The sequence below is a fragment of the Gracilinanus agilis genome, chromosome 5 (assembly GCF_016433145.1).
Source record: "Gracilinanus agilis isolate LMUSP501 chromosome 5, AgileGrace, whole genome shotgun sequence".
NCBI classification, from domain to species: domain Eukaryota; kingdom Metazoa; phylum Chordata; class Mammalia; order Didelphimorphia; family Didelphidae; genus Gracilinanus; species Gracilinanus agilis.
Window position 1 is genome coordinate 306,357,001 of NC_058134.1, and position 13,210 is coordinate 306,370,210.

The 13,210-nt window shown below is 52.6% G+C and overlaps 1 protein-coding gene across 2 annotated transcripts; it reads left to right on the forward strand.

Annotated features, from left to right (window-relative positions):
• Positions 1–1,476: 1,476 nt before the first annotated feature.
• MIOX (myo-inositol oxygenase) lies at positions 1,477–9,606 on the forward strand. Of its 2 annotated transcripts, none has more exons than XM_044677257.1 (10): positions 1,477–1,577; positions 2,580–2,648; positions 2,876–2,956; positions 3,109–3,271; positions 5,987–6,054; positions 6,304–6,413; positions 6,737–6,804; positions 6,919–7,079; positions 7,382–7,494; positions 9,243–9,606. In XM_044677257.1, the coding sequence occupies exons 1-10, from the start codon at positions 1,563–1,565 to the stop codon at positions 9,349–9,351; spliced, it is 957 nt and encodes a 318-aa protein (XP_044533192.1). In that variant the 5' UTR covers positions 1,477–1,562; the 3' UTR covers positions 9,352–9,606. The 2 variants fall into 2 exon arrangements, with proteins under 2 accessions (XP_044533192.1, XP_044533193.1); XM_044677258.1 differs by having other exon boundaries at positions 7,030–7,079.
• Positions 9,607–13,210: the final 3,604 nt, after the last annotated feature.

Genomic DNA, 13,210 nt, shown 5'->3' on the forward strand with positions numbered 1-13,210 from the left:
CTACTCTTCTGCCTTAGAACTGATACTTGTAGCAGTTCTAATATGGAAGATAAGGGTTTAAAAAGAAAATAAATATTATAGGAGGATTTTATCCCTGCTTGAGTAAGAAGATTGAATAGGTGACAGTCGGTTTCTGGAAGAGAAATGAAATCCTCCAGCCTGAGAATCTGTTTGATTCATCTAGGCCGGAGGTCAGCAACGTGTGGCTCTCGAGCCATATCTGGCTCTTTTGATTAATAATCAGCAAAACCATGCAGCACCAGAAGTCACATTAATGTACTTTATTCATCATTGGTTAGCACGTAATAACGTTATTAAAAATAGTTCAGAGGCTTATTGTACTTTAAAAGTGTTGTTCTTACATAAAATGCACATATTTACTTGTATTCAGTGTTAAACATATTGTACAGCTCTCACGAAATTACATTTTAAAAAATGTGGCGTTTATGGCTCTCACGGCCAAAAAGGTTGCCGACCCCTGCTCTAGTCCAGCCCTCATTTTATAGAGGGGGAAGCAGAGGCTCTGAAAGTTTCCAGGACCTTCTGCTGGGTCATTCAGGTAGTTGGTGGCAGGGCTGGGATTCAAACCCAGGTCCCATGGCTCTTCCCACGACACCATACTGTCTCTGAAAAGCCAAACATCCCCAACTTAAACTCGATTCTTTTCCTTTGCTTTGCTGTTGAATTGCATCTTCTGTTTGGAGACGTCTCTAAACCGTAAGGTGGAAATTGTCGGGTTCTGAGATATTCTGCTTAGCAGAGTTAACCTTTGTCCAAGCCAAAAAAAAAAAAAAAATGCTTGTTGGGTCATAAGTTGTCTTGGACAGGCTTGGGTTAAAACACAGAGTAGAGGGTTTTCTTTCCAACCACCCTCCATCCCACTTGCTGGAAGTGAGATTAGTCCTCTGGCCGGCCAGCCGGCCGGCCATTGTCATTCTTGTTGGTAGCTCTCCCAGCATGCTGGTGCCTGGTCAGAGTACGATGGGGACCTCAGGAATGCTGGTTTTCTTGATGGTTGGCTCCCTGCTTTTCCCTCCTCTAGTCTGACTGGCCATCAGCACATTCCTGCCTGGTCACAAAGGTACCTTGAGTTCCCAAGTAGGAATTCCAGTCACCTCTAGTGACCCATCTCCTCTCTCTTCTGCCTGAAGCTCTCCTCCTTCCTCGAGGTTTCTTTCCCTACTTCGCTGGCTCCGTGTGAACCCATTCTTCTCCTAATCGCCATCCCATCCAGTATCATCCCCATCCCACCCCTGTCCCTCACACTTCCATCCAGCTCTTCCTCCAAAGGGCCTGGCTGTGGGGTGGAGGTCAGAATGGGCCTTCCAGGGAAGGGGGAAGGGATAGACTCTGACACATTAACCAGCAGGGAGCAGGCCAAGGTCAGCAGGTTAAATGGTCACTGATTACCTCTCGGCCAGGGCCAACCAGCTTGGGTTATGTCTGGTCACTTCCACCGATGTGTGTGACCTAGGGCGGATATAAGAGCCTCCGGGCTCGGCCAGCCCGCACATGAGGCACATTCCCTTCTTCTCCTGTTTCCCACGAGGCCTGTGGTCAAGATGAAGGTTCTCATGGTAAGGGTCCTGTCTCTCTGGATGCTTTCCAAAATGCTGCTGGGCTGCCTGGCCCCTACTCTAGAGCCCTAGAGGAAGGGGGCTGGGGTGGAGAGCAAAAGCCTGGTTGAAGAAACTGGGGCTGAGAGGAGCTGAATCCAAAGCCTGGGGACTTCCAGGCCCCTCAGATCTGCAACATCACTTTTTTCTCCTCAATCCTAGGGCCAAAGCGGAGCCTTTCTCTTCCTTTTATAAGTGGGGAAACTGAGACTTGCAGAGGCACCGGGTCTCCCATAACGTCCCATAGGGACTGAGATCCAGGTCTTGTGACTCCAAGATCTGGTTCTCACCTCTGGATCCTTTCCCTCCTGGGAGGGGATGGCCAATAAGTCACCTGCTTCTTCTTCTTGTCCCTAATTTCCCCCCTTCCCTTGATAAAAGGGCTCAGCTGAACTGAGTTACCTTTTCTTGCTTCCTCTGCATTTCTTTATTATCCTCCGTGGGAGAGCTCTCTGGGCTCTCCCTTGACTCCCAGGGGTCCACCACCCCCAGAGCCCAGGCAGATTGTGTGCATGTATGTAAGTGCCTAAGTGGATCTGAGAGGGAACTTGAGTAAGGCTCAGTGGGTCTGAAGGAGGCGTGAGTGACCTGGGGACCATGCCCGAGTGTCTGTCTTCCAAGGCGGATCGTTTCGAGGGCCTTGGTCCTAGCTGTCCTGGGGTTCCTGCCTCTTTTTCTCCTCTACTCCTGGTCATCTAGAATGATCTGCACTGATGCCCCTGAGCTTCAGGGTCCTTGACCCCTCTCCTGCCTATCCTGCCGCTTTCCCAGATGGAAGACTTTCTCTCTCCTTCCTTCCCTCCTTCCCTCCTTCCCTCTTTCCCTCCTTCCTTTCTTCCCTCTTTCCTTCCTTCCCTCCTTTCCGTCTCTTCTTCCTTCCCTTCTTCCCTCCTTCCTTCCTTCCCTCCCTCCCTCTTCCAAACTGGCTGAGTTCATCTCCTCTTCTCCCCTTTGCCCCGCCAGGGTCCAGACCCTTCTGAGATTTACCGACCGGAGGGGAACAAAAACAAAGAGGACTTCCGAAACTACACTGTAAGAGCGGCCGGCTTGGCTCTGATAGTGCTCCCTGGCCCTGCCCTTGACCTTGATGCTCCACTGCCATCTGGGAGAGAACAGCTTCAGTGGCCAGTGAAGGAGGGGCTGGGGGAGCGGTGGCCAAGGGGTGGAAGACAGAGGGTCAAGGGGCATGGATTAGCTGGCGTCCGACATGTTGGGATGGGAGTGGGAGGAATCGGAGTCTAACCCAAGTGGGCTTGCAGTCAGGACCCCTCCAGGATCGAGTCTACAACACGTACAAGCTCATGCACACCTACCAAACCGTGGACTTTGTCAGGAGAAAGGTGAGACTAGCCGAGGGGTCCTTTGCCTTGGGGCGACCATCCGTATCCACAAGGGTGGGCCCCTGCCCCCCTTGATGGGCTCCTGGAAGGTGGGGGGACTCAGTTTCCAGGGTGACAGATCATTGCTCCCAGTGGGTGCTTCTCATTCTCAGCATGCGGAATTTGGCGGATTCTCATATAAAAAGATGTCCGTGATGGAGGCCGTGGATCTCCTGGAAGGGCTGGTGGACGAGTCAGACCCAGATGTGGACTTCCCCAATTCATTTCATGCGTTTCAGACGGCTGAGGGCATCCGGAAGGCTCACCCAGATAAGGGTATCTCCTGCCTCTCCCAGGCCCAGGGATTCCCTGCTCGCATCCCCTCTCCTCGTGCCCTCATGGGGGCGGCTAGAGAGACACCCCACCCCTCAGAGGCAGCCATAGAACACCAGGCTTCCGTGGGGATGGGGCCGTCTGCTCGTGGTGGGCCCAGCCCCTGCTTCTGTGTGTTTGGGGGGGGGGGGCGAGGGAGAGGTAGGGAGCGAGGTCCTCAGCTGGGTGTCGGAGACCTGGATTCTGGTTGAGTCTCTGTTCCTGACTGCTGGTGGCACCCTGAGCCCTCACTGTCCTCCCTTGGCCTTAGTTTCTCTGGCTGCACACTCAGGGCTTGAACCGGGTGGTCTCTGAGGTCCGCCCTTCGTTTCAGTCTGTCTGGGTTTGTGCTCAGAGCTCCCAGAGGTCCCGGGCTCTCCCCTAGAGAAGGTCCCTCCCTTCACCTGAGCCAGGCAATCAGGGCCTCCAGGAGTAAGGGATGATGGGAGATAACAGCAGAGGGAACTTGGAGCCCTCTGGTTCAGAGCAAGAAGGGCTTTCCAGTAGGGAATCCAGCAGGGATTAAAATTCTAGCCCCCTGGGGGAGGGGGAGGAAGAGGGAAGGAGACTGCTCTACCCCCAGAAAGCTGGCCCAAGGCAGGGGGGAAATACAAGACAGAAGGATGGGATGGGTCCAGGCTCTCTGCATAGCCCAAATCTAGGAGAAGCTGAGTCTCTGGGGCTGGGGAAGTGAGTGTGAATCCTGCAGTCATCGCCCCTCAAGGCACCAGGCAGCTGGGGGTCCCCCACTCATTTCTGCAATGCACTCCTTTATTCTTGCCCTCCAAAATCGCCCTCCTGGGGGTTCTGATCAGTATTTTCTTCTGATGATCCCTAAAAGCGGTCCTTGATGGTCAGCGTCTGGTGAACTGAGGCCCACCAAAAAGATGATTCTGATTTGATCGTGCTCCCGTCCGCTTCTTCCTGCCCTCCACCCATCCACAGAATCAGGGCTATCCAGAGCTAGAGAGGGGCTCAAACCCCCTCCCTCAAAGCTGCCCAGGGACAGGAAGTCCGTTCTGCTTTGGGTGGCCGGAGCTGCCCCGACGACATCCGCTGTGACCCTGAGCCCCTGGACCTGAGCGAGGAGGGAGCCTGCTCTAGCTGCCAGGGCCCCGGGGCCGAGGCGAAAGGGCTCTCCCAGCATGGGTGTCAGAGGGACAGAGGCGGGGACGGGCAAGTGAAGCCATGGCAGAGTGGTTATGCCTCCCTAGAGCCCCTGCGTCCAGGTGCAGTGGGGGGATGATCTTCTGTCCCCATCAGACGGCATCCAGAGGCTGCGCCCCACGTTGAGGAAGAGCATCCAATTCAATAAGGGCTCTGGGGATCAGGGGCCAAAGAGGAAATAGCGGCTGCCCTCTGGGGGCAGACAAACAGCCTTAAGAGTTACGGTGGTCCTCCTCCTCCTTCCCAGGTGGGGAGATCAGCCCCAGAGCAAGGACTATACGGGAAGTGACTTTGGAAGGACTCTGACAAGCTGAGGGCCTCCAGAGAAGGGGGACAGGGACCACCAGAGTCAAAGCTGCCATTCTGCTGCCGCTATGTGCTTTCCAAAGCCCTTTCCACACATGGGGAGAATGCGAGGGTCATTTCTCCCATTTTACAGATGAGGAAACGGAGGCCAGCAGGGGGAAAAGTGAGCTGTAGAGGTCAGAAATGGGATCCCTCCCCAGATTTCCCTTGACACTATAAGGGTCCAACATGCTTTCATTCTTATTAGCTTACTTCTGCCATGAACATTGAAAGCAGTAAAGGGGAACAGCTAGGTAGTTTAGTGGATTGAGAGATGGGAGGTCCTGTGTTCAAATTTGGCCTCAGACCCTTCCTTGTCGTGTGACCCTGGGCAAGTCACTTCACCCCTCCTTGCCTCATCCTTAACGCTCTTCTGCCTTGGAAGTGATCCTTAGTACAGATTCTAAGACAGAAGATCAGGGGCTTAAAAACAAACAAACAAACAACAAAGGCAGGAAGGGTCTGGAGGTCAGGCAATGTGAGAAGTGACTGAAGGAACCAAAGATGGTTAGTCTGGAAAAGAGAAGCTCGGCTCAGGTGCCACCTCCTATGGGAAGCCTTCCCTGATCTCCTTTGCTCTAGGCAGCTCTCCCTCCTACCACAGCTTTGGAGAGGATGAGGCCAGTTCCTAGGGTCTGTCTTTGTAACTCTGGCACCTTGCAGGGAACCCCATCAGATTCCAGATGAATGTTGGCTTGGAGCCTCTTTTCCTCCGATGCGGGATGGGACGACTCAGTTTGACCAATTTGAGTCTATGGTGCTGGAGAGATTCTTGTTCGCTCGTGCCATTCCTTCATGACCCCATGTGGGGTTTTCTTGACAAAGATACTGGGGTGGTTTGCCCTTTCCTTCTCCAGCCCATTCTACAGATGAGGAAACAGAGGAAAACAGGGTGAAATGACTTGTCCAGAGTCGCACAGCTCAGCAGCGTCTGAGGACAAATTTGAAGCCAGGTCTTCCTGACTCCTGGCCCTGCACTCTATCTACTGAGCCACCTAGCTGTGCTCTAGGTTCTGAGGAGGTCCAAGTCTGGATGGCAGCGGGTTCCTGCCCTCAGGGTAGTAGAAGCCCCCAGCAGAGCCCCCTCCTGCCTTCACAGGCCACCCGGCTCCTTCCCCGGGTCTTCTTCCCCAGCTCTGATCCCTGGTCTTTGTCCTTCCTCCCTAGACTGGTTCCACCTCGTGGGGTTGCTGCATGATCTGGGGAAGATCCTGGTTCTGGCTGGAGAGCCACAGGTAAAAAAGGTCACCAAAGATGACTCCGGCCGGCCCAGGCATTGTCTTCTGGGCTCTGGGTTCTAGGTTCTGGGCTCCAGGCTAGAACGGGACTCCAAGCTGAGGTTTGGACCCTGACTTCTTAGATGGGTTCCGATCCACAGACTCAAGGTTCCAGGGGTCCTTGGTTCTGAGCTCTTGGCTTTGATCCATTTGGGGGTTCCTATCCTACGGCAACAAATCCACGACCCTTCTGCCTCCCCCATGCAGTGGTCAGTGGTTGGAGACACCTTCCCTGTTGGTTGCCGCCCCCAAAAATCTGTTGTCTTTTGGGATTCAACTTTTCAAGACAATCCTGATACCAAGGACCCTCGATACTGGTGACCCCCTCCCCCGCCCCAGCCCAGAGAGCTTTCATACAGAGAGTCTCCCCTGCCAGAGATCTCTTGTTCCCCAACACACACACACACACACACACACACACACACACACACGCACACAGAACCTTTGGCTCTGGGAGGAATCGTCCCTTTGGGAGCTCTACCCAGCCCCTCTCCATCGCCCTCCTCCCACCAGAGATCTCTCTTCCCGAAAACCTCTCCTCCGATTCTCTGCCCTCCCCCAGACTGCCTGGTCTGCCCCTTCCTTCCCCTGGACCTTTGCCCTTCTCGCTAGCCCTCCTTACAGCCTTGACTCTCTCCAGCACTGAGTATGGCATGTACGAGCCCCACTGCGGCCTGGAGAAGGTCCTGATGTCCTGGGGCCACGACGGTGAGACCTCTCCCCTTGTCCTCCACTGCCACTGCTCCATCCAAGAGCCCCCTGGGAGCCAGGAGGAATTCCCAAAGTGAAAACAAGGGGCCTCCCTCCCCTTTTCGAACCCAGGGCCAGGCCGGGTCTGTGGAATGGGAGCTGCAGGAGGGAGCTCTGGGGGGAGGGGATCTTCAAGGCTCTGGGGGCCGGCGGCCAGGCCTGGGACCATCTCTCCTTGTCCAGAGTACATGTACCAAATGATGAAGTTCAACAAGTTCTCTCTGCCTCCGGAGGTGAGTGGGGTCAATGCGTCCAACCCCCAGCCTCCAACTGCTATCTCTGACCAATGACTCATGGCCCAGAGGAGGGATCCCTGGGCCTGGGGGGGGCTGGGGGTCTAGACCTGGAGCTGGGGGCGAGCACGATGCCGGGACATGGAGGGTGAGGGTGGGAGCGCTTGCCTGGTAAGGACAGGGCCTTGGTTTCTCAGGGTTTGGGGGCGGTCTGGGGTCCGACAGTCTGGGCTCGAGAGGAAAGGATTATGCCGGGGACATCAGTCGCCCCTCTTTGTCTCCCTCCCTTCCTCCATGGTTAGGCCTTCTACATGATCCGTTTCCACTCCTTCTACCCCTGGCACACTGGTGGTGATTACCGGCACCTCTGTAGCACCCGGGACCTCGACATGCTGCCCTGGGTGCAAGAATTCAAGTAAGGGCTGGAGAGGGGGGCTCCCCACGCAGAGCTCTGGGGATGTCCTGTTCAGGGGAACACAAGCAGAGCAGGATGTGGGGGATGAGCCTCCTGTCCCTCCTGAGGCCAGAAAGAGGCGTAGGGGTCAGTGTGGACCAGGCTTGAGCCATCCTTTGCCCTGGGCCCCCCGTTCTTCCCTCACCCTCACCCAGGGCCCACTGAGGACTCTCTTCTATAAATATGTACAAGACGCCTAGTGGGCACAGGGCACCTCGCTGGGTGTTGGGGAGGCTGGCATGAAGGATGGCATCGGCCCTGCCTTCAGACACCTTCCAGGCCCTGGCAGGGACAGAGAAGACAGAGGGGCCTTGGAGTGCAGAGCCGGGCAACCCAGGCCTAGATCTGTCACTTAGGAGGGTGCCATCTTGGGCAAGTAAGGCGGCAGCCTGTCTGCTGGTCCTGGAGTCACAAGACCTAGGTTCAAATTCTGCCTCTGATGTCATTTTCGGTCCTTGAACAGATCCTCTGACCTCCTGGAGCCTCTGTCCAATGAGTGGGTTGATAATAGTTGGCATACGAGGTCCTTTCCAGCTCTGTGTGCCCTCGGCTAAGTCACTTGACCTCCTTATGCCTCATTCCTCCAGCCCTAGATCTCTCTTGGAGGACTCAGTTTCCTCCTCTGTAAATAAGGACGTTAAGCCCCGCACTTCCTTTGCCTGAGAGTTTTGGGGCGACTGGCTGGAATGCTTTAGAAAAGGGGTCACAATTGCTGTCAATAACTAAGAAATGCAGAAGAATGCTCGGGGAAAAGCCTTTCAGGGAGGGAGCAGGGTGCTGCCTGGGCACTCCGGTTGGCCCATGGGTGCTGGGGACCCCAAGGCAGGAGAAGCACAGTCAGCCACACTTGGCTCTATCTGTCCAGAGGCCAGAATCCAAGACTGACCAGGGCCGTGTGGTCGGAGAAGCAGAGCCCCAACTTTGAGCCGACAGTCACTTAGCCTCACGGGGGGAGGAACAGCTAGAAGACCTCAGAAACCAAGTCCAACCTTTCCTTTTTACAGATGAGGAAACTGAGGCAGGGAGGTTGAGTGACATTGTGGACCCTTAGCTTTAGAGCTGGAAGGGACCTCAATATCCTTCCTGAGCACATGAAGAAGCTGAGAAACAGGGAAGTGACTTAGCCAGGTCACAGAGGCACAAAGGCAGGATTTGGATCCAGGGCCCCAGGCTCCAGAGCCCAGAGTGTCTTTCCCTCCGCTGGGAAGTTCTTCCTCCCTCCTGGGCCAGGGCTGGGCCAAGGGAGGCTAGGAAAGCCCCCTGGACTCCCCCGGCCAAGTTCCTGAGTGGCAGCACCCAGATCCAGTCTGGGACTGAAGGGTCAGCAAAGGGCCAGCACAGGAGAGAGAGAGAGGGAGCGGGAAAGAGGGGGGGGGGGGGGGGGGCGGCCTGGGCTGCCTGCCAACCAGGAGCTCCTTTTCTGAGCCCACATTCCACGCTCCCCCGCCGGCTCCCAAGACCCTCACTCTGGGGACAGCTGGGTGAAGGCATCGAAGGCTCCCACCAGCCTTGGGCCATTCGTTTAGGGACCAAGTGTTTGCTTCTGAGCCAGCAACATGGCGAGTGCAAAGACTGGGGGGAGACTGGAGGAAGCCACGAGCAGCCACGAGCAATGGAACCAAGCAAGGGGAGGTGGGGGAGCCCCAAAGGGGCGGTGGAGGTGGGGGCAGCAGCCCAACGCCCACAGCCCCCCTCTGGGTCCCTTGCAGTAAGTTTGATCTCTACACCAAGTCGGAGGACCTGCCCGATGTGTCTGAGCTTCGCCCATACTACCAGGGCCTCATTGACAAATATTGTCCCGGGATCCTCTGCTGGTAGCGGCCCCTGCTCGGGTCCGAGCCCAGGCTCCTTGGCCCTTCGACAGCCCAGCCACGCTCGCCTGCCTCACCAGGAGCAGCCAGCTCCTTCCCTTGGGCTTGCCCGCCTGCCCACAGGCCCTGGCTCCCCCTTCCTCGGAGAGGAGATCCTGGGGCCCAGGAGGGGCAGCTACTCCCAGTCCCCGCCACATCTTCCCTGGCACACGCCAGGGTCGCTGGGCACTGCTCAGAAGGAATAAAGAACGGACGCACCCGGTGTCTTAGCCTCACTGTGTCTGAAGAATGGGGAGCCTGGGGGTGGGGGGCTGGGGTGCAGGGCCCCCGGCAGCAAGAACGATCCCCTGGGACGTCCTCCATCCCCTCCGCCCCAGAGACCAGCCATCCACTTCCCAGGCCCCATCCCGGGCCGCGGGGCCCAGAGCAGACCCGAGCAGGGACCCGGCCCCCTGAGTACGGAGAAGAGCAGCCAGGAGAGGCGGGCAGAGGGCCAGAAGCTGCCTTCCTGGAGGCCGAGGGTTCTGGGCCGCTTTCGCTGGCCTCCCCTTCAGCCCGCTTTCTTCTTTAACCTGTGTGGGGACTGTCCCGGCACAGCCAGATTCCCTGGACCCCGGGGTCCCCTGCCCCAGGACCAAAGAAGATCGCTCAGGTTGCAAAAGCCAATTGACGTTTCTTAAGCATCTCCTCGGTGCCAGGCACCCTGCTGACTACCCCAGGGTAGGGGTTCCGAAGGACAAAAGATGGTCCTTGGCCATGAGGAGCTCACCACTGGCTGGAAAGGAGCCTGAGGAGTACCCAGCTCCACCCTCTTTTCTATTTTATTCTATATATTTATTTATATTTAAACCCTCACCTTCCATCTTAGAAGCAATTCTGTGTATCCATTCCAAGGCAGAAGAGTGGTAAGAGCTAGGCAGCAGGGGTCAAGTGACTTGCCCAGGGTCACACAGCCAGGAAGTGCAGATTGGAGCCCAGGACCTCCCATCTCTGGGCCTGGCTCTCCATCCACTGAGCCACCCAGCTGCCCCCTTCAACCCTCTTATTTTAAAGAAGAAACTGAGGCTTAGAGAGGGAAAAGAAGGAAGGTCCCAGAGGTAGGAAGTGGAAGTTGGTATCAGAAACCAGATCCTGTGATGCCCCAAATCAGAGCTGTCCTTGAGCTCATGACCAGCCACGGTTTTATGAAAGTTATGGGATTGGGGGCAGCTGGGTGGCTCAGTGGATGGAGAGTCAGGCCCAGAGACAGGAGGTTCTGAGTTCCAATCTGGACTCAGACATTTCCTAGCTGGGTGACCCTGGGCAAGTCATTAAACCCCCATGCCTAGCCCTTACTGCTCTTCTGCCTTGGAACCAATGGGCAGTATTGATTCATGGGAGCCAAAGGTTAAAAAAAAAGTTATGAGATTCCATGAATGGCAGCTATGAAATGTCCCCAAGGAAACAATAAAGGCTTTTTGTTTGTTTGTTTTTTAATGAATTTTGTGTTCGGAACTTCCCAGGGGAGGGAAAGAACACTGGCTCAGGAAGTCGTTTGGAATCAATCAATCAGGCAATTCAGTTAATAATCCACCAATATTTCTTAAGGGCTTTCTCTGTATGAGCCCTGGAACTAAGCAGAATCAGTCTGACACATTTCCTAGGTTTGGGGATTTCCAGGATAACTCAGTTAAAGTTCTGTTTTCTCTCCCTCAGTTCTAGTGGAACCTTTGGCCAGTGCCAAAAAGAACCCCAAAAATCAAAAAAGCAATATTCTCTTTAGAAAGTTTTCCAGAAAAGTTCCACATTGGATCATAATGAATCATACACATATCTCAAATTCTGAACCAGTATTTTAATCGGCAATATACCAGAGAGTAGCTCATTAAACGTTATCTGAGGGCAGTTGGATAGCTTAGTGTATTGAGAGCCAGGCCTAGAGGTGGGAGATCCTGGATTCAAATCTAGCCTCAATCACTTCCTAGCTGTGTGACCCTGGGCAAGTCACTTAACTCCCATTGCCTGGCTCTTACTGTTCTTCTGCCTTGGAACCAATACACAGTATTGATTCCAAGATGGAAGGCAAGGGTTTAAAAAAATAAATAAACTTATCTGCATAAAATTCAAGAAAAAACACTTCTTATTAGCTCTTTCATGAATTCTAGTTTAATTTGTGCCCGAGCTGTTTTCTTTTGAGACTTTCCTTGAAGCTCTTTTAGAGAAATACACTTCTTCTGGGTTTGTGTCTTGAGCATCTAGGCCACCATAGTAGCCTTTTATGGCGGGATTTTGTTTTTGTTTGCTCATTTTACCAGTCTTCTTCCTGATTTCAGATGTTACTAAGGTCGGGGTTTTTGTTCTAGAGGGAATGGTCCTGTTGCTTCTGCTGCATGTTTCTGACTTGGATTTAGTATGAACAACAGACCTATGGGCTTGCTCCATTTGGAGTTCCAGTAGACTACTGCTAAACTTGGGTATTTTCTTATAGATTCCTTCTTTATAGTCAAGTCATTCACCCACTCCGAATTTATCTTGAAGTAGGGTGTGAGATGTTGATCTAAACCTAATCTCTCCCATACTGTTTTAATGGTATACCTGTCAGATCTCTGGGAAAGGAAAGATTTTAAAACCAAGCAAGAGTTAGAAAAAAATTACAAAATGTAAAGTAAATAATTTTGATTACATTAAATTAAAAAGGTTTTGTACAAACAAAAATAATGCAACTAAAATCGGAAGGGAAACAACAAAACAGGGAAAAAATCTTTATAACAAAAAACTCTGACAAAGGTCTAATTACTCAAATATGCAAAGAGCTAAATCAATTGTATAAAAAATCAAGCCACTCCCCAATTGATAAATGGGCAAGGGACATGAATAGGCAATTTTCAGATAAAGAAATCAAAACTATCAATAAGCACATGAGAAAGTGTTCTAAATCTCTAATAATTAGAGAAATGCAAATCAAAACAATTCTGAGGTATCACATCACACCCGGTAGATTGGCTAAAATGACAGCAGGGGAGAGTAATGAATGTTGGAGGGGATGTGGCCAAATTGGGACATTAATGCATTGTGAATTGATCCAACCATTCTGGATGGCAATTTGGAACTATGCCCAAAGAGCGCTAAAAGAATGCCTGCCCTTTGATCCAGCCATACCAATGCTGGGTTTGTACACCAAAGAGATCACAGATAAAAAAGACTTGTACAAAAATATTTATAGCCACACTTTTTGTGGTAGCAAAAAACTGGAAAATGAGGGGATGCCCTTCAATTGGGGAATGGCTGAACAAATTGTGGTATCTGCTGGTGATGGAATACTATTGTGCTCAAAGGAATAATGAACTGGAGGAACTCCATGTGAACTGGAAAGACCTCCAGGAATTGATGCAGAGTGAAAGGAGCAGAACCAGAAGAACATTGTACACAGAGACTGATACACTATATCGAATGTAATGGACCTCTGTACTAGCAGCAATGCAATGACCCAGGACAATTCTGAAGGATTTATGGAAAAGAACACTACCCACATTCAGAGGAAGAACTGCAGGAGAGGAAACACAGAAGAAAAACAACTGCTTCATCACATGGGTCGATGGGGATATATGATGGGGATGTAGGCTGAGCTAGACCTCACCAGAGAAGGGCTGGTAGGCTTGTTAAGGCTCTGTCTTTTTTCTACATTTCCACTTTTACTCTTTCTACCTCTTTGTAAATAAAAGCTGCTAAAAGTCATTTTTGACTTAAGCTATAATATTTTCAAATTGGTGACCACAGTATTACTTTATAACTCTCTTGTTTAGTATAAAACCTAAATTTAAACCTTACACTGCTTACTTTTTTTTTTTTTTTTTTTTTTTACATTTTTCCTTCCTGAATACAGAGTC

Bases quoted from the DNA above. Each gene is read 5' to 3' on its own strand.
- MIOX (XM_044677257.1), top strand. The intron at 2,649-2,875 runs GTAAGAGCGGCC...GTGGGCTTGCAG, and splicing joins AGGACTTCCGAAACTACACT to TCAGGACCCCTCCAGGATCG. The intron at 6,055-6,303 runs GTAAAAAAGGTC...TCCCCCATGCAG, and splicing joins TTCTGGCTGGAGAGCCACAG to TGGTCAGTGGTTGGAGACAC.